Source organism: Capra hircus, chromosome 18, assembly GCF_001704415.2.
Source record: "Capra hircus breed San Clemente chromosome 18, ASM170441v1, whole genome shotgun sequence".
Lineage (NCBI taxonomy): Eukaryota > Metazoa > Chordata > Mammalia > Artiodactyla > Bovidae > Capra > Capra hircus.
In genome coordinates, this window is record NC_030825.1 from 23,299,223 (window position 1) to 23,322,425 (window position 23,203).

General features: G+C 40.0%; 1 protein-coding gene and 1 pseudogene across 4 annotated transcripts in view; both read right to left on the reverse strand.

Moving 5' to 3' along the window:
* On the reverse strand, positions 6,489 to 7,426 carry LOC102182337 (annotated as a pseudogene). Its single transcript, XR_001919582.1, has one exon. The product of XR_001919582.1 is annotated as a vesicle transport through interaction with t-SNAREs homolog 1B pseudogene (transcript).
* Positions 18,851 to 23,203, reverse strand: part of RPGRIP1L (RPGRIP1 like) — a 100,552-nt gene continuing 96,199 nt past the window's right edge. For all 3 annotated transcript variants that reach the window (XM_013971052.2, XM_013971050.2, XM_005691981.3), the window contains exon 26: positions 18,851 to 21,797. In XM_013971052.2, coding sequence (XP_013826506.2) covers positions 21,685 to 21,797 — 113 coding nt within the window. In that variant the 3' untranslated portion in view covers positions 18,851 to 21,684. The remainder of the gene's footprint in view (positions 21,798 to 23,203) is intronic.

Here is a 23,203-nt window from a genome sequence, read left to right on the forward strand (position 1 = left end):
CCAAACATTCCACCAGAAATGTTTGAGAGTTGCTCTGGTGTCACATTCTTGTCAGCATTTGGTGCTATCAGTATTCCAGATTTTGGCCATTCTGCTAAGTGTATGGTGGTAACTTGCTGCTACTGCTACTGCTGCTGCTGCTAAGCCACTTCAGTCGTGTCCGACTCTGTGTGATCCCATAGACTGCAGCACAACAGGCTCCGCCGTCCCTGGGATTCTCCAGGCAGGAACACTGGAGTGGGTTGCCATTTCCTTCTCCAATGCATGAAAGTGAAAAGTGAAAGTGAAGTCGCTCAGTCGTGTCCAACTCTCAGCGACCCCATGGACTGCAGCCCACCAGGCTCCTCCGCCCATGGGATTTTCCAGGCAAGAGTACTGGAGTGGGGTGCCACTGCCTTCTCTGAGTGGTAACTTGCTGTTGTTTTAATTTATTTCATGATAACATATGATGAAGAGCATCTTTTTATATGCTTACTTTCCATCTGATTATCTTCTTTGGTGAGGTGTCTGGTTCAGATCTTTGGCCCATTTTTTAATTGGGTTGTTATTTCCTTATTATTAAGTTTTGAGGGTTCTTTGTATATTTTGGGTAACAGTCCTTTATCAGATAGCTCTTTTGCAAATGTTTTCTCCCAGGCTGTGGATTATCTTCTAATTCTCTTGCCAGTGTCTTTTGCAGAGCAGAAGTTTTAAATTTTAATGAAGTCCAGCTTATCAATTATTTCTTTCATGGATCATGCCTTTGATGTTGTGTCACTGGTTTTAATAACAAAAACAACCATAACGAGACCATAAGGAGACTAACCCAAGGTGGGATGTCAACTGCCATAAAAGCAATCATTTTGTATCAACTAGAGCTCCATGGTAATGTTTTATTTGGCATTTGATGATCCTTCCATGCAAACCATTCCCATGGACATGTAATACGGAAATGTATATGTTTACAATTACTTTGTAAATGGTATAGCTATTTCAAGTGAGATGTCAGTGGTAGAAATAGATTAGGCTGCATATGTGAGTCCTGATTTGGGATTAGCAAGCAGCAACCACTCTTTGAGCTGCTGCTTTTGACATTCTGCTTGAACTGAAAGCCAGGTCTTATCAACAGAGGTGTTTTTCCATTCCCTGGGAAGCTGGTAGTCGTGTTCCATGGAACAGTGCCCCCCCCCCAACTGTTCCCAGCAGTAAGACTACAGCTGCTAATGACTGTACTCTACAGAGGCACTGAACATCAGGATTTGTAGCAGGGGTTGGTATGCCATGGCAAGCAATGATGGTGACAGTAACAAGTCAGTTAGCTTCTAAGGAGTTGGGACTCCAGTGAAATACATGTCAAGGAGAACTTTGGCAAAAGATACTAGCATTCCTGATCGCCACAGCTGGTGTGTTTATCAGCTGCGTGAGTTCAGATGGAGGGGTAAGTGACGAAGAACTCAAAGGAAATGGGGGGCTTCTTAAAGGTGACATCAGGAACTGCCAGAGCATCACCTTCACTGTATTCTCCTGGTCAAAGCCCATCACAGGCACAGCCCAGATACACGGGGGAGGAAGAAAAAGAGCCTGTCTTCATGGGGGTAGTTTGTGGCTGTCATTAATCCACCACATTTAGTAATTTCTCCCCCCACCCCATCTCTTAGACCATTGACATGAAGAGCCCAAAATAACGGTGCACAAACTGTGGCTTCCGTGGGACTCTTTCCTGTTCCCTGGGGTGAAACATCTGCCCTCGGAACCAGGATCTCACAGAACCTAAGACTGTGGCCATGGGAAGCACCTATTCTGCAAGCGTGCTCCTGGGAGTGGTGGTGAAGGGGGCTTTCCTACTTCTACCTCTCGGTTTCTGGAGCCACATATTTCACTCTTGGGGACGGAGGGCTGCACCAGCTAGAGAGTCAGTGCAGAATTTGTATCCCAGAGGACAGGACCCCAATTCACTCCGTTGTCTCTAAGAAAGCTCCTCGGCTGGGCCTGTAATAGGCCACTCCTTCATTCTTGGAGAATGGCTGCCTCTGGACACTGAAATATTGGGCAGAAGCAGTCACCCCTTCATTTCTGTGAAAGGCCTCCCTTGAGCTGAGGCATGGGACATGGGATCTTGTTTGGTCAGTCAGACACTGTTTTCCCTCCAGCGGTGGTACTGGTGGAGGCACTCTGGACGGGGCAGACAAACACATCTCCAGAGGAGACGGCAGCTGCAGGAGGGACAAATTCCTGCCTCCTTCAAAGGAGAAGGAATCCAGTGGGATCAACCTGCTACCATCAGAGACTGGCTGGTCTCCTTGAGAGATGGCGCCATAGTGAGGGCTCAGTGTTAATCTGGCTGCTATCAGGCTGAGCAGTGGCCAGGACAGGCTCACTGAGAGAGAGAGGCCGCCATCCGGGTCCAGACACGGTCTCCATTCCTGTCCTCTGGGGCATCCTTAAGAGGCTTGGTGTGGCAGTTCACACCGACAGATCGGGCCTGCTGACCTGTAAATCAAACTCAAGATTTTTTTCTCCCTGATGAATCTGGTGGCGTCAAAGGCCCTTCCTAAGCCAAGAGACCACAGTGTGGTTGAGGACAAGGCGCTGCTGTCACCTTGTCAGGTGGCTTGGGCCATTTGCTTGTATATCTTATCAGCACTGTCTGCGCTGCCTGATCCCCAAAGTACCATTTCGATCACGCTGTGGATGGCTGTAGCGTGGGTACAGGCTAAGGAGACTCCCACAGGTGTGCACAGCTTTAGCAGAGTTGCCGAGCATGCAGCAAAGAACGCAGTGTACACCTGAGGCAAGTCGCTGGGAAAGGGAAGTGAGTTGAGGCTGCCGCAGGACTGGCCACCAGAGCCGTCGCTGGAATCTGAGATATGGCGGTGGGGATGTGAGGTGGGGCCCCAGAGGCCTCTGGTCTCTTTTCACCCCATCTGCTTTGGTTCCGCTATCCAAAACTGATTTAGATTCTCTGCCCCCAACTCTAATCAGTTTTTTTGAGAAAACAGAAAGATGAGATGGGGAAAGCAGAACAAGAGACCTTGGAGGATCTCTAGCCGTGGAGAAACCACGTGATACCCATTGTAACCATTAATATGTTCCTTCTGTTAAAACACTTGTCAAGTTTGGTTGTTTGTGGTTCCCTAGGTGTATACCCAAGAGCCATGGAAACATACCTCTAAGGAAAAACTTGTACACAAATGTCCATAAGAGCATTGTTTGTAATTGCCCACAAGTGGAAAGAGCCTAAATGTCTGTCACTCGATGAGTGAATAAACAAAGTGTGGTATGGTCACACGATGGAATATTATTTAGCAATAAAACTGAATGGGACACTGATGCATGCTACAGTGTGAATGAAGCTTGAAAATATTATGTTATTTAGTGAGAGAAGCTTGTTACAAAATCACGTATTATGATTCCATTTATGTGAAATATACAGAATAGGCAAATCCACAGAGACAGAAAGTAGATTAGTGGTTACCTGGGGCTGCGCGGAGGGAAGCTGGGAATGGACAATGATTGCTGTGTTTATGTGTTTTCTTTTGGGGTTGCTGAAAATGTTCTAAAATTTGATTTTGGTGAACACTGCAGAACTCTGTCATTATGTTAAAAATCATTTAACTGTATACTTTAAATGAATGAATTTTATGGTATGTGAAATACATCTCAATATAGCTGTGAATAATATACAAATGGAAACACAATAAAAAGTAGGGTTTTTTTTCCCTTCTTCTTCTAGCTGCCAATTCCTTTCCCCAGAAGCTACCACTTATCAACTTCTTAGATGTAGTTCCAAAGATTTTTATTTATATTCAAGCACATGTACATATGTGTTTTTATATAATTTATTGCATAAACCAAACACTGTTCTTTACTTTACTTTTTCCTTTAAAAATGTATTTTGGAGACATAAACAGAAAGGAGAATGCCCTGTTAAGATAGGGGCAGATGGGAGTAAAAGGTCTACAAGGCAAAGAATGCAGAAGACTTACCAGTAACCACCAGAAGCTAGGAGAGAGACATGGAACAGTCTTCCCTGGAGCCTTCACAGGGACTATGGTCTTGCCAACACCTGGCCTTCAGAACTCTGGATACATACCTGTTTTTAAGCCAAAAATAAAAAATATACCTTGGAGATTATATCTAAAGTTGATTCCTCTTAAATAATCTAAGACATAATCTAAATTGTATCTAAGTGACTCCTTTTAAATAGTGGCATAGTGTTACGTTTCATGACCATAAGAACCATCATTTATTGAACGAATTCCCAATTGGATATTTAGGGTGTTTCCAATTTTTCCTCTTTTAACAAACGATGGAAACTTGTCCAGTATTATTCCTTACATTTGCAAATACAACTCTGGGATAGAGTTTTCAAAGTGGAATTATTGGATTAAAAGATAAGTGTATGTTAAATTTTGATAGAATTGCCAAACTCATCACTGTAGCATTTATGGGAAATTACCCTCCCACTAGTAATATTTGAGTGTGCCTCTTTCCTGTAGCCCTGTTAGCACTATATATTATAAAATTTTTAATCTTCTCAATCTGATAGTTGAAAAATTTTATCTCACTGTGGTTTTTATTTGCATTTTGGTTATTATGAGCATGTGGACTGTCTTTTCCATGTTTAATACCATCATCAATATCATTACATTCAGTAATGTTATATTCACTTCATTAAGTCAATTGTAGTTTCTTTTCTGTAAATTATTTATAATATTTACCCATTTTTCTATATGCTATTTTTCTTTTACTGTTTTAGGAGCTCTTTATATATTAAGAAAACTAGCTATTTGCTCCACTTTTTGGCAAATGTTTTTCCAAGTTTTCTCATTTGTTTTGATTGTATGATTTTTTTTCCTTGACTATGAGGGCTTCCCTCATAGCTCAGTTGGTAAAGAATCCGCCTGCAGTGGAGACCCTGGTTTGATTCCTAGGTTGGGAAGATCCACTGGAGAAGGGATAGGCTGCCCACTCCAGTATTCTGGCCTGGAGAATTCCATGGACTGTATAGTCCATGGGGTCGCAAAGAGTCGGACACGACTGAGCAACTTTCACTTTCACTATGAGGAAAATTTTATTTTTGTGTAGTCAAACATGTTATTATTTAATTTCGTAGCTCCTGGATTTTGTGTTATAGAGGTGCTCTCCATTTGAAACTGTAAAAATAATGATTTGTTTAGTTCTAGTGCATTTGTGGTTTCACTGTTTTACATGTGCGTATTTATAAAACTTATTTTGCTTTATGGTATGAGTAGGGGTCCAATTAACTGTTTACTAGATGCTCTTTTATTGCTTCTAACATCATTACTGACTGGTCTACTTTTCTCTATTATTTAATAAGTCACCTTTGCTGTGCCAACTTCTTATTTGTATTTGGGTCTCTTTCCAGATATTCTGAGCCACACTACATTTCTGTAACATTTCTTGATCATGGTGTATTTATATATATATATATATATACATATATATACACTACTAATAATAATATTTAAATTGTTGTTGTTGTTTAGTCACCAAGTCGTGTCCAAGTCTCTGCAACCCCATGAACAGCGTACACCAGGCTTCCCTATCCTTCATCTCCCAGAGCTTGCTCAAACTCATATCCATTGAGTATTATATGTTTATATTTATATATATTTATGTTCAATTTTATTCGGTAACATTTTACTTGGAAGATTTTTGCTTCAATATTCACAAGATTAGTCTTTAGTTTTCTTTTGAGTATGTTTGTGCAATGTTTTGGAGAAGGCAATGGCACCCCACTCCAGTACTCTTGCCTGAAAAATCCCATGAATGGAGGAGCCTGGTGAGCTACAGTCCATGGGGTCGCTAAGAGTTGGATACGACTGAGTGACTTCACTTTCACTTTTCACTCTCATGCATTGGAGAAGGAAATGGCAACCCACTCCAGTGTTCTCGCCTGGAGAATCCCAGGGATGGGGGAACCTGGTGGGCTGCCATCTATGGGGTCACACAGAGTCAGACACAACTGAAGCGACTCAGCAGCAGCAGCAGCAGTGCAATGTTTATCGGGTTTGCAAAACAGTGATACATTCACTTCTTTAAAAGATTATGGAAATTTTCATTCATATCTCTGAAACAGTTTGATTAGCATTAAAAGTATCTAGTCTATGTAGGCCTATTAGAATTCATCTGTGAAACCTTCTGGGTCTAGTACTTTAGGGGGATTAACCCTTTAACAACTATATTTCTTCTATGGAAACTGACCTTTTAAACTTTCTATCTCTACTAGGGTTAATTTTGGTAAGCGATATTTTCTAGAAAATCATCCACTTTATCTAGGTTTTCAAATGTATCTGCATAGAATTGTGCAATTTAAGATTCTTGATATTAAAAAAGATTCTTGATATTGTAGAATAGCCACTGATTTAAGAGGTAAATCTCCAGTTATCATGTTTTATTTTTATTTTTTTATTTTTTTTTACCTTGGTATATCATACTGGTCTTATTACTGTTCCTTCACATTTCAGTGGTCTTCTGTCTTCCTCCCTCCACCCACAGTCTGGCTACACAGTGCCTTCTTGAACCGCTAGTTCACAGCAGCAATAAGATTTTTTTCCACACCTCTAACGCCATTCATTCACAGAGTCACAGTTCTGGTCCACAAACCCTTCCCTACAGGAGGTTTAATGCCTGCGAAAGAATTTGTAATAAACCAGGCCTCCCAGAATGGCTAGCTCCAGTAAGATGACGATGGAAAGTAGCAGCTTGTTGGTTGTCACTTTTCTGGACATTGAGCGGAGAATCTTCCGACTTTTGCTCAAGTTTTCACTTGTATTTACCAGTCTACTCTTGGTACGTTCCAACTGGTCACGTTGCTTCCCCAGCTCTTCTACGATTTCTGAGCCAATCTGGTCAGTCTCTGCGGCAATACGATGAGAACGCTCAATACGGTTCAGGCTGTCAGTGCCTTGCAGAAGCAATGCCCTTTGAGACTGTAGCCGATTCATATGCTCGTTCTCCACAGCGTATGTGCCATATTTCATGTCTCCTCGGGCCCCAGGAGTGGCTGTCAAAGGCGTACTTCTCACTTCCCGATGGAGTTTGGCAAGGTCCTTCCGGTAGGTTCGCAGCTTAGACATCATAGGGTTACGAAAAGATAGGGGTGCATAACGCAGTTCCTCTTCCATCTCTGCCAGCGTTTCATTTGCTTCCTGTTGCTTTTCATCGAAATCTCTGATCAACTTCTTCTCTTCTGTCCCTGCCATCCCCAGGAGCCGCTCCGGCACCCCTCGTAGGTCTTCATGGAGGCCGCGGAAGATCTCGTGCAGTTTCTCGAAATGCTCCGAGGAGGCGGCGGAGGTGGCCATGGCGCAGGCCGCTCTCGAGCAGCGGGCGCAGAGATTCTGGGCCCAGGGCCCGCTCCTACTCCGCCGTCAGCCGCCCAGCCCCTCAGGCATCACGGCGACCGCTGCCACAGTCGCCCGACGACCAGTTATCATGTTTTAATCTGTACTTGTGCTTGCTTTCTTTTATAATGATTACATCTATTTTGCTGATTTTTTTCAAAGAAAGATCTTTTTATTTATTAGATCTATTTGGTTTTTAACTCAGTTGCCTCTGCTTTTATCTTTGCTATTTCCTTCTCTCTACTTTCTAAACTTCCTTTTCTAATTTTTGAGATAGGTATTTAATTCATTTATTATTACTTTCATTTTGATTTTTATAAATATTTAATCTATGTATTCTTTTTACCTTTGCTTTAATTGTATCTCAAAGACTCTGATACATACTGTTGTCATAATCATTATTTTTAAAAGAAATTAATTTCAATTTATATTTCCCCTTTGGCTAAAGAATTGTCTAATAACTGAAATTTTTCCAGATGGAAAAAATTTTGTGCATTTTATTTTATTTAAGCCTTATCACATTGTAATGTTGGTTTGCATTATTTTTACTTAAAAAACCTTACTGATGTTTTCTTGGTGACCTTACATATGGTCAGTTTTCATGAATGTGCCATGTATTTGAAAAGAAAAAATATTCTCTTTAATAAGGGTGAAGGCTTCAATGTATATTCATAAGATCTTCCCTGGAATTGTGTTGTTTATATTTTCTACATGTTTATTTATTTAGCCCATTTGCTCTGTCTTGAATTAAGAATGGATTACAAGTCTCTTCTAAATATATTTCCATGTGTTTTTCTTCTGTATTCTGTATGAAGGTTGCTGCTGTGTTATTCGACGCAGTTATTAGTAACTCGTTTCTTCACTATGAATTATGGCTTTTAGTTTTATGAAGTGTCCTTTGTCTCACTGAGCCGTATTCCCTCCATGAATTTCATCTTGTCGAATATCAAGTTCACAGTCTCTGATTTCTTTATGTGCATTTGCCTGGTTATAGTTTTACCTACCCTTTTAATAACTGCACTTTGTTTTAGGAGTGTCTCTTACAGTATAGAATTGAATTTTCCCTTGAAGGACGATCTGAAATCCTTTCTCACAAGTTAGTTAAGATCACTTACATTTATTATTATAACTCAAATACTTGGTCTTAGCTCTTACTGTTTCCTGCTATATTTATTATGTATTTTTCATTCTCTGGTCTGTTTTCTTTTCACCTTTCAGTTTTTAAAAATGTCAGTGATTAGAATGATTTGTGGTTTTTGTTTTAGTAATTATCTTTTCACTAATATCTTTATATAATGCCCACGATTGCTTTATTTAGGCTTCTGCTATCTGATTTGTCTGCTTTAAATGATATCTTTGACTCTCGCCTTTAATCTTTGTGAAACCAAAATGAATTTATTCTACTCTCGCATTTCTTTTGCCATTTCCCCTTTATAGAATGGTGTCAAATCTACCTTATCAGAGCACGTAATTTTTGCTGCATACTATTCTTCCATCTTGTTCCCCTATAGTTAGATACAGGCAGTGTACCCACCAGTCTTTTCAACAGTTTCATCATTCGTCTTTTAGTTGGACCAAAGTGGTCTTCCAGTAGATTCCTCAGGAAGGATTTATTAGTACCATACTCCCAGAATTCTTGTTTAACATTTTTTTTTCTGTAAAGAAGCACATGAAAAGATGTTCAACATCATTAGTCATTCAGTCAGTTCAGTCCAGTTCAATCACTCAGTCGTGTCCGACTCTTTGCAACCCCATGAATCGCAGCACGCCAGGCCTCCCTGTCCATCACCAACTCCCGAGTTCACTCAGACTCACGTCCATCGAGTCAGCGATGCCATCCAGCCATCTCATCCTCTGTCATCCCTTTCTTCTCCTGCTCCCAATCCCTCCCAGCATCAAAGTCTTTTCCAATGAGTCAGCTCTTCTCATGAGGTGGCCAGAGTTTCAGCTTTAGCATCATTCCTTCCAAAGAAATCCCAGGGCTGATCTCCTGCAGAATGGACTGGTTGGATCTCCTTGCAGTCCAAGGGACTCTCAAGAGTCTTCTCCCAACATCACAGTACAAAAGCATCGATTCTTTGGCGCTCAGCCTTCTTCACAGTCCAACGCTCACATCCATACATGACCACTGGAAAAACCACAGCCTTGACTAGACAGACCTTTGTTGGCAAAGTAATGTCCCTGCTTTTGAATATGCTATCTAGGTTGGTCATAACTTTTCTTCCAAGGAGTAAGTGTCTTTTAATTTCATGGCTGCAGTCACCATCTGCAGTGGTTTTGGAGTCCCCCAAAATAAAGTTTGTCACTGTTTCCTCATATCTTTGCTATGAAGTGATGGGACCGGATGCCATGATCGTTTTCCGAATGTTGAGCTTTAAGCCAACTTTTTCACTCTCCTCTTTCACTTTCATCAAGAGGCTTTTGAGTTCCTCTTCACTTTCTGCCATAAGGGTGGCATCATCTGCATATCTGAGGTTGTTGATATTTTTCCCAGCAATCTTGATTCCAGCTTGTGCTTCTTCCAGTCCAGCGTTTCTCATGATGTACTCTGCACAGAAGTTAAATAAGCAGGGTGACAATATACAGCCTTGATGTACTACTTTTCCTATTTGGAACCAGTCTGTTGTTCCATGTCCAGTTCTAACTGTTGCTGCCTGACCTGAATATAGGTTTCTCAAGAGGCAGGTCAGGTGGTCTGGTATTCCCATCTCTTTCAGAATTTTCCACAGTTTATTGTGGTCCACACAGTCAAAGCTTTGGCTAGTCAATAAAGCAGAAATAGATGTTTTTCTGGTAGTCATTAGGGAGATACAAATCAAAACCATAATGATGGGGAGGGAGATGGGAGAGAGGTTCAAGAGGGAGGGGACATATGTATACCTATGGTTGATTCATGTTGATATATGACAGAAACCAACAGAATTCTGTAAAACAATTATCCTTCACTTAAAAAAAAGTATAATGAGATTCCACCCCACACTCATGACTATGAAAAATTTCATATTTTGAGTCTTTGCAAGTGTTGCAAGGATGTGGAGAAATTGGAACCCTCGACTATTGCTAGAGGGCTTCCCAGGTGGCATTAGTGGTAAAGAATCTGTCTGACAATGCAAGAGACTTAAGAGATGCAGGTTCGATTCCTGAGTTGGGAAGATCCCCTGGAGGCGGGCATGGCAACCCACTCCAGTATTCTTGCCTGGAGAATCCCATGGACAGAGGAGCCTGGTGGGCTACAGTCCATAGCGTTGCAAAGAGTCGGACACAGCTAAAGTGACTTAGCATGCACACCACTGCTGGTGAGGATTAAGATGGCTCACTTGTTGTGGAAAGCAGTTTGTCAGTTCCTGAAGGAGTAACATAGAATTATCACATGACCCAGCAATTGCTCGTCTAGATTTACACCCCAAAGAGTTGGTAACAGGTACTCAAACAAATGTTTGCATCGAGATGTTCATAGCAGCAACGTTCACATTAGCCAAAAGGTAGCAACAATCCCAATGTCCATCAATGGATACATACATGAATTGTGGTTATTAATACAATGGAATATTATTCAGCCACCAAAAGGAATGAAGTACTGATAATGTTACAGTGTGGATGAACTCAAAAACATTATGCTAAATGGAAGAAACCAGACACAAAAGGTCATATATTTTATGACTCCATTTATATGAAATATCCAGAATAGGTGCGTGCATGCTCAGTCATGTCTGACTCTTTGTGACCCCATGGACTGTAGCCTGCCAGGCTCTTCAGTCCATGGGATTGTCTAGGCAAGCATACTGGAGTGGTTTGAAGATCCTCCTCCAGGGGGTCTTCCTGATCCAGGGATAGACCTCTATCTCCCGCATCTCCTGCATTGCAGGAGGATTCTTTACCACTGCACCACCTGGGAAGCCCCAGAATAGGTAAATTCATAGAAACAGAAAGCAGAGTAGGGGTTGCCATGGGCTGGGGAGAGGGTAATAGGGTATAAATGCTTACTTTATGCAGGATTTTACATTGATGAAATGTTTTGAAACTAGAGGTAGTGGTTACACAACAATGTACTAAACGCCACTGAATTGTTCATTTAAAAATAGTTAATTTTATGTTATGTGAATTTTATCATAATAAAAATTGGTTTTCTTAGCTGAGTTGGATAAAAAAAAAATCCTTGGTTTTCACTTCGTTTGAGTTTTTTGATCAGTATTTTACTACTGTCTTGTGAGTTGCTCTTGCAAAATCTAATGCCAACCAGATTTTATTTTCTTTATAAGTGACTTTTTTTTTTTTTTGGGCCTGGGGGACCAAAGGATATTCTTTTTTAACCTTAATGTTTCCTTGTTTTATTAGGATATATTTCAGAGTTGACTGTTTTGAAGTAGTTTTCATACTTGGTGGACCTTGTCATACATGGTGGACCTTTTCAATATGTAGATTCAGGTATTCTTTAATTTCAGGAAAACTTAAGTTTGCCTGTCTATGTTGAAACTATCATTTTCTCACTGGTTCTACCTATTTCTTTAATTTTCTTGGCTCCTTTTACTTCTGTCCACCATCATCCCTAGTCTCTTCTCAGCCATATTTATTTTCTCTTAGGTACATTATAATTTAGTAATTCAAGATTCATTTTGTTTTCTCTTCAATTTCTTTCCTAACATCAGTTCCCATTTTATAAGTTCCAGTTTGTATAGTTTGAGTTTTTAAACTCCCTATCTGTTTTTTTCCTATCTGCAGTTCCTTTCTAAATTATATTTAATTCATGTTGAAATACTGAATTAACATTTTCTTTTGGCATCAGGGCTGGTTTTATTTCTTCTGGAGTTTTGCATCTACTGAGAAGTTTTTTTAAACTTACAAAGTTGAAATATAAATTCAGAAAGTAAATGGCTGATAACCATGCTTCACTCCCCCCACACACACCATCTTAATCCACCATCATTAAGAATCTATCACATGGTAGGGTTTATCACACCACTTACCATAAATCTTGTCAGCCTTTTGCCATTTGATGAGTGAGCAACCCAGCTTCAGAGTCCCATAGTGATGTTCTCCTTTCTAGGGCCATTCCTGGTAGCTACCCTTAGCCTAGGTTCCTTCAAAGCAGGGTCGGAAACAGGGATTTGCAGGCAGGTACTTTATTTGGGTTCCCAGGTGGCTCAGTGGTAAAGAATCTGCTGTCAGTTCAGGAGATATGGGTTCTATCCCTGGGTCGGAAATATCCCCTAGGAGGAAATGGCAGCCCACTCCCAGTATTCTTGCCTGGGACATCCCATGGACAGAGGAGCCTGGTGGGGTCACAAGCATTCATGGGGTCGCAAAGAGTTGGATACGACTTAGCGACTGAGCACACAACTTTATTTGGGAGATGGTCCCAGGAAGAGGAGGGAGGGCCTGGGAGGAGTAAAGGAGAAGGAAAACGCCAGTGCAAAGTTGTATTTCCAAGTTGCTCAGCTCTCTAAGTGGTGGGACTTATTCTTGCTGGAATCCTATAGAATGCACTTGAGGGTTTCCATCTGAGAGATGGAAAGGGGCAGTGATCATCCACTGGCTGCTGACTCCTATTGGTCAAGAGCTTCCCTGCGGAGTTAACTTCCTTGGTTGTGAATAAAAGATGGAGAGAAGATGGGAATAAAAATTGGGAAGGAGAATATGAGGTAGGGCCCAAGAAGTATTCCGTACTCTTTTTCTAATGACTTCCAATGTTTCAGTAAAAAAGTCAGCTCTCAGTCTTAGTGTGGTCTCTGACTGAACATTTTCTGTCTTGGGTTTTCAACAGTTTCTCCACAATGTGCCTCAAATAACTTTATCAAGCTTAAGCATATAGGATTAATTCATTCTTCTAATTGTGTCTTATGCATAGTCTGGAAAATTTTAGCCATTATCTCTTGGAATATTGAGTCTGATTCTCTTTTTTTTCCTCTTTGGGACTTCAATCGTGTACAGGCCTACTTAGTTTTATTTTACTGTGCTTTGCAGATATTGTGTGTATGTGGCTTTTTTTTGGAAAAAAAACAAAACAAAACAGAGGGTATGTGGTAACCCTATACTGATCAAATCTTTTGACTTGATAATTTTCCCAAGGTGCCATTTTCCCAACAAGATTTTTTCATGTGTGTGTCACATTTTGATAATTCTCATATTTCCAGCTTTTTCACTATTATTTTATTTGTTATAGTGACCTCTGATCAGTGATCTTTGGTGTTACTATGCAAAAAGATTATGGCTCACTGAAAGCGCAAATGACAGTAAGCATTTTTTAGTAATGAAGTATTTTTAAATTTAGGTATGTACATTTTTTTAGACATAATGCTGCTGCTGCTGCTGCTGCTGCTAAGTTGCTTCAGTTGTGTCCAACTCTATGCGACCCCATAGACGGCAGCCCACCAGGCTCTGCATTCCCTGGGATTCTCCAGGCAAGAACACTGGAGTGGGTTGCCATTTCCTTCTCCAATGCATGAAAGTGAAAAGTGAAAGTGAAGTCACTCAGTTGTGTCCGACTCTTAGCAACCCCACAGACTGCAGCCCACCAGGCTCCTCCGTCCATGGGATTTTCCAGGCAAGAGTCCTGGAGTGGGTTGCCATTGCCTTCTCCAGACATAATGCTATTGTGCACTAAATAGGCTGCAGTATACTACAAGCATAACTTTTATATGCACTGGGAAATCAAAAACTTTGTGTGATGCTTTATTGTGATATCCACTTTATTGCAATGGTCTGGAATCAAACTTGCAATATCTGCAAGGAGTGCCTGTATAACTTTCCATACAATCCCAGGTTTATTAACTGCTCCCTCTTTTTTTCTTCAGTATTTTCCATTTTTCTTTCCATCCATGCATCCAAACTGATTTTTAAGTTTCCTAAGTCTCTCTTCAATTGTGTCTGATTTGCTGAATATCCACCTAATGAATTCCAAGCTCATGATGAATTTCATGGACAACGATCCCATTATCTGAATTACTTATGTGTGTTTCAAGTCTGTTGTCTTAGTCTTCAGTCATGTGGTCTTTTCTCCTTATGTGCCTAGTTAATTTTATATGTGTACCAAGCACTGTATGTAAAAAAAAAAGTAGAACTATATAATTGGAGTCTGGGGTATTTACTGGGGCTCTTAAGTCTTCGGTGGACTCTGAATTACAATTTTTATTCTTCAGAGCCCTGTGAGTCTGCTTGAAGCTCTCTTCAGTTCTGAACCTGTTACCCATGCTTTCAGATTGGCAGCTGCATCTAGGAGAAAAGCAGCCTTTGGGGTCAGCTCACTTTCTGGGCTTTCCTCTGTTCCCAGATCGTTCCTATAATTTCTCACAGCTTATGTAAAATGAACTTCCCAAGTTGCTCTTAACAGGAAGGGTGATCCAAACTATCAAATTTACCATTCCTGGGGTAGAACTCCATCCTGCTGAAAAGTTTTCTCATTGTTTCCTTATGGAAAATGGATGCAGGATTCTATATTTAATTAAAAGTTGATTTGGATTTCCCTGGACTAGCCAAGGCAGATAATCATATGGGTGGGGAGGAATCTGGGTGGTTTCTAAAGACTTCTTGGGTTAAGTGTGTCCTCTTTTGTTGTTATAGTGAAGTGCAGTTTTTAACAATAAATGACCTTTTATGGGGCTTCCCAGGGGGCACTAGTGGTAAAGAATCTGCTTGCCAATGCAGGAGACATATTGAGACACAGGTTCGATCCCTGGGTAGGGAAGATCCTCTGGAGGAAGGCATGACAATCCACTTCAGTATTCTTGCCTGGAGAATCCCATGGACAGAGGGGCTAGCCTCAGATAGGCTATAGTCCATACAGTCGCAAAGAGCTGGACATGAACGAAGTGACTTAGCACACACGCACATAGATAATAACACCGTCCTCTTTCTCTGGGGCCCATAGTTTCAGCTGGTTCCTTCTTTATTTCACTATTATGCCTCCAAGGGAGACCTCCCCTTTCCAAAGTGCCCTGTTCTCTTCCAGGAGAGGTGTCTTTCCAAGACTGCTGCCTCTGGTCCTCTGCATTTCCAGCCCCTGCCATTCACTTCCCCAGTGACCAATACTCTGACTCACTACGCCTCAGACCTGTTCTCAGTATTTCCTCTCTCAGGGTGGACTGTCTCCTGGGAGAACCTTAGTTGACATCATCTGTGTTCTGCCACCACCAGGCTCGTGTCACAGGTGCTTCTCTTATGCTTAACCCTTGCCCTTCGCACCCTCTGGTGTGGGCTTCTGAGCTGATGTTTATTTCCCTCACTTACACATAAAGGGAAGTTTGTAGAATTTTCTTCTAGCTATGTTGTAGGACTGGGTTATTTCCTGTCGTAGTAGAACCCTGAACAATAAAAACACGTATTTTGAACTTTTAGATGAAATTATTTTTTAGCTACCTTTTACTATTCAGTTCTAATTTCATTGCATTTTGTTCAGAAACAAATTGTAAGATTTTCATTCTTTGGAAAAAGAGACTTCCTTTGTGGTTGAGTACATGGTTAATGTTTCTTTGAATGTTCTACATGCATTCTATAGCCATTTGAGTTTAGTAATCATACTGAATAAATCTAGACTTTTTCTTATTTTTGATGTATCACTTTCTTGAGAATTAAACTCTATTAAAACCCATGTAGTCATTATACTTCTGTCAGTTATTGCTTCATGAATTTTGAGGCTATATTGTGAAATATTTACTGTATATATGTGTAAATATATATATGAATATATATATATATATATATGTGTGTATGTTATGTGTGTGCTGTGCTCACTTGGTAAGCTGTGTCTGACTCTTTGTGACCCCATGGACTGTAGCCCACCAGGCTCCTCTGTCCATGGGATTTTCTAGGCAAGAATACTGGAGTGGGTTGCCATTTCCTTCTCCTGGGGATCTTCTGAGCCAGGTATTAAACCTGTATCTCCTGCACTGGCAGGTGGATTTACAGTGTGTGTGTGTGTGTGTGCACGCAGGTGGATTCTTTACCATTGCTCCATCTGGGAAGCGTGTGTGTGTGTGTATGCACATATGTATGTGCATGTGTGTATTCAAGTTGGCTACATCTTTGACTTGTTGTTCCCTTAACAGTATAAAATCTTTGTCTCTTGTTTTCCACATTGCATTAGATTTTGTCTGATATTGAAACTGTCACTGTACCTTAATGTTTTACATATTTAATGCCTCTATCTCTTGTTTTATAGCTTTTCTTTCCTCTCTTGGTTAGAAGTCTCCCCAGTCTTTAGGCTGTATTGTAGTCTCTAAGTTTTCTTGCATAATTTCTCTTACTTTTCCTGTTGTTAATGATGATGTGTAAACTATGACAAAATACATTTATAGAATACATAGCTTGATTTTTAATGACACATTTCCTTAAAATTTCTTAAAAACACCTTATGCTTCAGCTTCTTATCAGTGATAAGAGCTTTCTGAGTTTCAGCTTCTGTTACTTCACTGTAAAAAGGTACAAGAAGCAAAGACATAAAAATTAGCTTGCTGTTTCCTTAGTTTCGTAATGGCTGACTAAGAGTGTCCCTGTTATGTTAAATTAAGACAAGAACTTAACACAGTGAAACGTTTTGGGAAGGCCATTTTAACTGTCATAGATGCTGGTATCTAAAGAAGTGCTTAGAGTGGGAATGTAAATTAGAAGAGCCACTGTGGAGAAGAGTAGGGAGGTTCCTTAAAAACTAAAAACAGAACTACCATATGACCCAGCAATCTCACTCCTGGGCATATACCCAGAGAAAAACTGTAAAAGACACATGTGCCCCAGAGTTCACTGCAGCACTGTTTACAACAGCCAGGACACGGAAGCAGCCTAAGTGTCCATCAGCATCGGAATGGATAAAGATGTGGTCCCTATATACAGTGGAGCATTACTCAGCCATAAAAGGCATGAAATTGGGTCGTCTATAGAGATGTGGATAGAACTAGAGACTGTCATACACAGTGAAGTAAGTCAAAAACAAATATTGTATATTATTGCATATATGTGGAATCTAGAAAAATGGTATAGACAATCTTATTTGCAAAACAGAGACACAGATGTAGAGAAGAACAAACATATGGACATCAAGGGGGGAAAGGGGAAGTAGGATTAATTGGGAGATTGGGATTGTCATATCTACACTATTGATACTGTGTCTAAAATAGGTAAGTAATGAAAACTGACTATATAGCTCAGGGAACCCTGCATGGTACTCTGTGGTGACCTAAATGGGAAGGAAATCCAAAAGAGGGGATACATGTATACGTATAGCTGACTCACCTTGCTGTACAGTAGAAACTACATGGCATTGTAAGACAACTATACTACGATGAAAATTAATTAAAAAAAGCTGTGGTTCAAGCACAAGAAAAGAGGAAGGAAATACATGCACTTTGACTAATAGCTAAAAGCGAGCAGGGGGATAGACCGGTGGGAGGAAACGTCAGAGCAGAATATAGGTGTGAAGAGAACAGAGGACAGAAATATAAAGAGCAACACGCACATCTGATTTAAAAAGAAATCAATGGGAGAGAGCTGATTCTGTTCCGGGGATGAGAAAGGCGCATCTCAATAAAGAGTGAGAAAGGGCAAAAAGCAAGGAGAAGCCCAAAGGCATCTACCAAAGAAAAGAGCTCACGTTTGGAGTCTGAGGGAACCAGGTTTTACTTCAGAAAAACTGAAGGAGAAACATGGTATAAATATGAGTCAACGTTATACGGAAAACGAAAAGGGCAAGAACAAAAGGTGTGCCGGCACCAGGAACACGGCCCGGCTTCCCAGGGTCAGACCGTCGGTGCAGTCCACCGGTGGTGCTTTGAAATGGAAGCGAAGAGTCTACCTTGTAAGATAAAAGAGATTGGGATGAGGAGATGTTTTCTCATTCTGAATTTTCAGATTTTGAAACACTTGTTTCTGTAGCTTTGATATTTTTTAGCTTTCTGGTTGACCCGCGGGTTGTTTTTGTTCTGAACAAAGAGGAAGGAAAGCTGCCTTTGCTCCCATTCATGGATCTAATTAGGCATGTTGCCCAATCTGTAATAAATCATGGGTTTAGTTTTTCTTTGCTAAGGTGGTCAGAGGCCTTCAGGCATGAGTGACTTATTAAAATGTACTCTCATAGTTGGGGATGAATGATCATCCTGGTATTGTCAATCACTCAATAGTTTTATATCCCCGAAGCTCTCCCTTGGTTGTTTTGTACTACCCAAAGATGACATTTTATTCTCGTATTTGTTCTTAGACATGATTCACATTTTGCGATATCTAGAGCATAAGGAAATCATTCTGAATTCAGCAATCGTGCCAGTTTGACTAAAAAAACTTATTTTCCATATCCACAGAAATGTTAATCAGATTCTTGTTAGAACATGTGTAAGAAGTGGTTTTCATTGTCATAGCTCCTGATGTCAGATTACTAAAATAATTTATGTTTTGTTGTGGGAACATGGGTGCACGCAGAGCCTTCCCAATCACACGACCACTCTCGGCCCACACTTCTTCATAATACACAGAAATTATTTGCATTTTGTGGTAATGAGTGAATGGCAGCAACGGCAAAATTTCAACGTGGCTGTTCTTTATTTGATTAAATATATTCTCTATTTATTCTTAAAAAAACTAATTTAAGTTAAACGGCAATAAACCATGATAATTTAGAAAACATGTTGAAACTGAGAGTGAAGAGAAATGTTCTCTACGTAAACCACACTGTAAACCATAAAACTTATTTTTGTCAACTGCTTCTCATGACAGTGGCTAGGAATTTGACATTTCTACTACAGTAGGCAAAAAACATGTAAAATACACTCTCCCACATACCACATCACATCTCTATTTATATTTCCAAACTAAAAGCATTTCAGCCCCCAAAAGTGCTGAGTGTACTGTGTCCGTTTACACCAAGAGCTGTAAGTTCACACAGGCCTTACCTTAAATGGGTGCATTTGTGTGGCCAGGCCCCTCTACCCTCAAGCCATACTTAATGGATCAGGCTTGGCTCACCAAGAGAAAAACACTGCTCTTGATCCTAAAAGGTGGGGAACTGTTCAATGAACTCTGGTCAACACAAGACAAAACAAAAAGCTATTCTGGAAACCCGTGTAAAGCACCCAGGATCACTTACCCACTTCAGGGTGTGCCGGCAGTTATTCAGCTACTTATGAAAATGAGTTTTGCGAAAATTCATGTAGTTTGAGGCTGAGTATTTTAAAACTAGAAAAGGAATCTTACGTTATCTGTTATGGTACACACGAAAGTGACAGAAATGTGGCTAGTGCTCTGATGTCAGCTGAGATATATATTCTATACAGTTGACTAGATCTCAGCAGATTTATAATAAAAACTTCCCCTTTCCACTTCGAGATCATAAGAAGTCAGCACAATCCGGTCTTCTCCCTACAGAAAGGGCATTTAGTTTGGGATGTAACGTTTTAAAACAATAATACAAACCTCCTGGGAGAATACCACAATAAATGTCTCAAAAACCACTCGGTTAATCCCAGGGTATAATCCGGCTGTTTTAAATTACTGCAGGGAATATTACGGGCCTTAATGACACTGTAACTGCTTAAAGCCAAAGAAAGCTAGAAAGAGAAGCCAAAAAGATGAGCTCAGAGCCAGCTGAAGTGACAACAAACATGTGGCTGTTTACTAGGGTTGGAGAGGTTTAGTCTGCAGATGTTTGTGGTCTCTGGAAGGCTTCAGAGGAATGAGTTGTTATGAAGATTTGCCGAGTTTGATGAGAGCAAGATTCTTCTTGGAGATGGCAGGCCCCAGACAGGGAGGCCCAATGGTAGAGACAGAATTTATAGATTTCTGTGGTCAGATCATACTCTACTGGTTCCACAATGTACATCAACAAATTAATATTGTACGGATGTCATTTCAAAGCCTCTTAAAGACGAGAGTCATTATTGAAGCCATTAGAGCACAGATGGTTCAAACTATATGCAGATATTCATACTTGCATTTTTGCATTATAGCTGCTTTTTTTTTCTGTTGAACTGTAATGAATTGTCTCATAATCTATTCCATCTTCTTGCCATTAGCAGGCTTTGAATGTTCACAAATAGGAGCAAAGAACTCATTTTCCAGAGCTTTAATCACACAAAGAGGGAATGCCTAATTCTCTAAATGAAATGGTCTGTGATCACTGAAGCAGAGATTTAATATATCACGGCAAATTAGGTAGATTTTAATAAATTACTTATCTCTCTGAATACTTTACATATGCTTAAGAAGGAACATAGCCTGTTTGCAAACAGTGAAAACCCACAGCCTATAAAAATCCTTTGAAGAAAATGACAAATAAAAAAGTAAATTAAAAAATGAAATGCATTATATCCTAGACCTCTAGAGACAATTCCTTTGCAGCATTGATTCACAGCTCCATTAAAAATATCAATTAAATCCTTCAGTGAGATTGAGTAAAAGCTAGAAAATTAACTTTCTGAGCTGCTTTTCAAGGATCTGGTTATCCAGATACACTTGAGCATTGTACAAGCTTGATGTAAATTTTTAAAAAATGATAAAAAGATACTCGTTTCAGGTCTAACTAAGCATATCAAAATCTGAGTCATATTTTTAGTATTTTCTTTCTCTGCCATAAGCTAAGTTTTCAAAGTGTAAATTTCATGTATAAATATTTCTTCTTTATATACACACATCCCTGGATCCATAGACCATTACAAATATTTGAAAACAATACAAATATTAATAAGAAAAACTATACTTTTTAGGAAAGAAAAACAAAACTTGGAGTGATTTAATAAGTTGGTGCCAAGTCTCATTCTTTATATTTAATTGATAGAAACGGCATGCATCAAAGAAAATGCATACTGAGCTTTAATGTGCATAAAATGGATATTAGCATTTTAAAGAGGAAGATTAACACATTAATCCAAGTAATTTTCATATACTGCTTCTAATAAAATCTTCACAGTATAAAACTCTTAATGAGGCTAATCATAGGCATTCCATTTAGTGGGACAATTAGGGGTAACATAAAAGTATTTTTTCAGAGGTTTTCTAAGATTTATGCTTTTTTGCTTATTAAAAATAAAAATGGGAATTGCATTTCAGTTCTTCATAAGGAAATGTTGAAAATGCAAATAGACTTTCTCATGTTATCATGTAGGTATTAATTATTGAGAAGGTGTTGCCCACTGTGGAGAACTTAAGTTCTCAAGGGGTGGCAGTCATGGGAAGAAGGGAATAGAAAAATAAACAAATGAAAAAGTATACAAAACATGAACACTTCAAACCCCAGTCCTCCCCGCCCCAGCTTCCCATGAATTATAGATTATATACACCAGAGTAATTACGGAAACCTCATCTAAGCACTTTCATGTGAGCATTTACTCAGGAGTAGGAGACGCCTCTGGAACAGTTTCTTTCAAGCCTCCAAGTCATCTCTGAATTGCTCGTAGACAGACCGTAGGGCATGGAGGGCTTCGACTGTTACCCTGAGCTTGCCGATACTTCCACCACTTGCTCTGGCATCCAAAACTAGGGAGAGAATAGCAGAAAAGTGTTAATATCATTCAACAGATTTTTCTTGAGATAAGCCTAACTGAAATAGTAGTTGAAGAGATGAAAACAGCTCTATAAAAGTCCAAAATTCACTGGTATCAGAAATCTAAGAATTAAAATTTGTCATGTGGGTATGAATGTGTATACCCATTTGAGAGGTATGGCATGTAGGCATGTATGGATACACATTGCTTGTAGAGTTAAAACTAATTATCTGATCCTGACCTTTACCTAGTGGAAAGGCTATAGGATAATGATTCCCACATAGAATCAGAATTTCTTAGGAAGAAACAAAAAGTCTAAAAGGGATCAAGATATGACAGTGAAGAATTTGTTCTAACATACAGCACTAACAAATCACGGAATGGCAACCCACTCTAAAGAAATTATGTGATCATAATTTGGAATGCTTATTTATCTTTCTAAGGAAAACATTCCATTTAAAATAATTATATGTGGGACTTGCCTAGCAGTCCAGTGGCTAAGACTTTGTGTTCCAGTTCAGGGGGCCCATGTTCGACCCCTGGCTGGGGAACTAGATCCCACATGCCACTAAGAGTTTGCATGCCGCCACTAAAGATCCCATATGCTACAACTAAGATGCAGCACAGCCAAATAAATATTAAAAAACAGTATGTGAAATGAGAAAAAGTTAAAATGGCAGATCCAGAATCTTAAGGTCTATGGACTCGTTTTGAGGATCTATGAACAGATGTTGCAGGAAAGGAGATGTAAAATTTTTGAGTGTCAGTGGGCTTCTTTGGGAAGGAGGCACAGCTTTGAGTGGTGTGCCAAAGGGAGATTGTTTGATCATTCTCTGAGTTCAGGGGTGGCAGCGAAATGGGCTGCTGATTCAGACTCCACCCTCTGTGAACAGTGATACCTACTAGTGATTCAAAGCCAGAATTTTGGACCTGGTAAGTCTGAGAGCACTTAGGAGTCTATATAGTTTCTTTTGTTTTTGTATGTGTGGTTTTCTTGAACTTTTAATGTGTGTGTGCCTAATTCCAAGAAAATCTGTAAGGAAATGTTCATATAAAACTTAATATACAAAGACTTAGGTAGAGAAATGAGCAGGAAGGGAGACTGCTGAGGCACAAGCGGTCCCCAGCACACAGAGGAGTCATCACCTCTTCTTTGGGATGTTTCATGTCTATGTCTGCCAAAGCAATAAAAACCTGACTTGACTAGTGTTTTAGTTTTCTGACTCTTTCCCAGAACAAGGCCACAATGGCTGTTGACATCAGGTCAATATGGTCATTTGTGGTCTTGCAGAAGGAGAAGATGGTGTGTGAAACAGAACTGACTGGAGAAGAGATTAAGAATACAAAGCAGAGATAATTTTGATCCTTTTTGTCTCTTGGTCCTGGCTGTCTTTATAG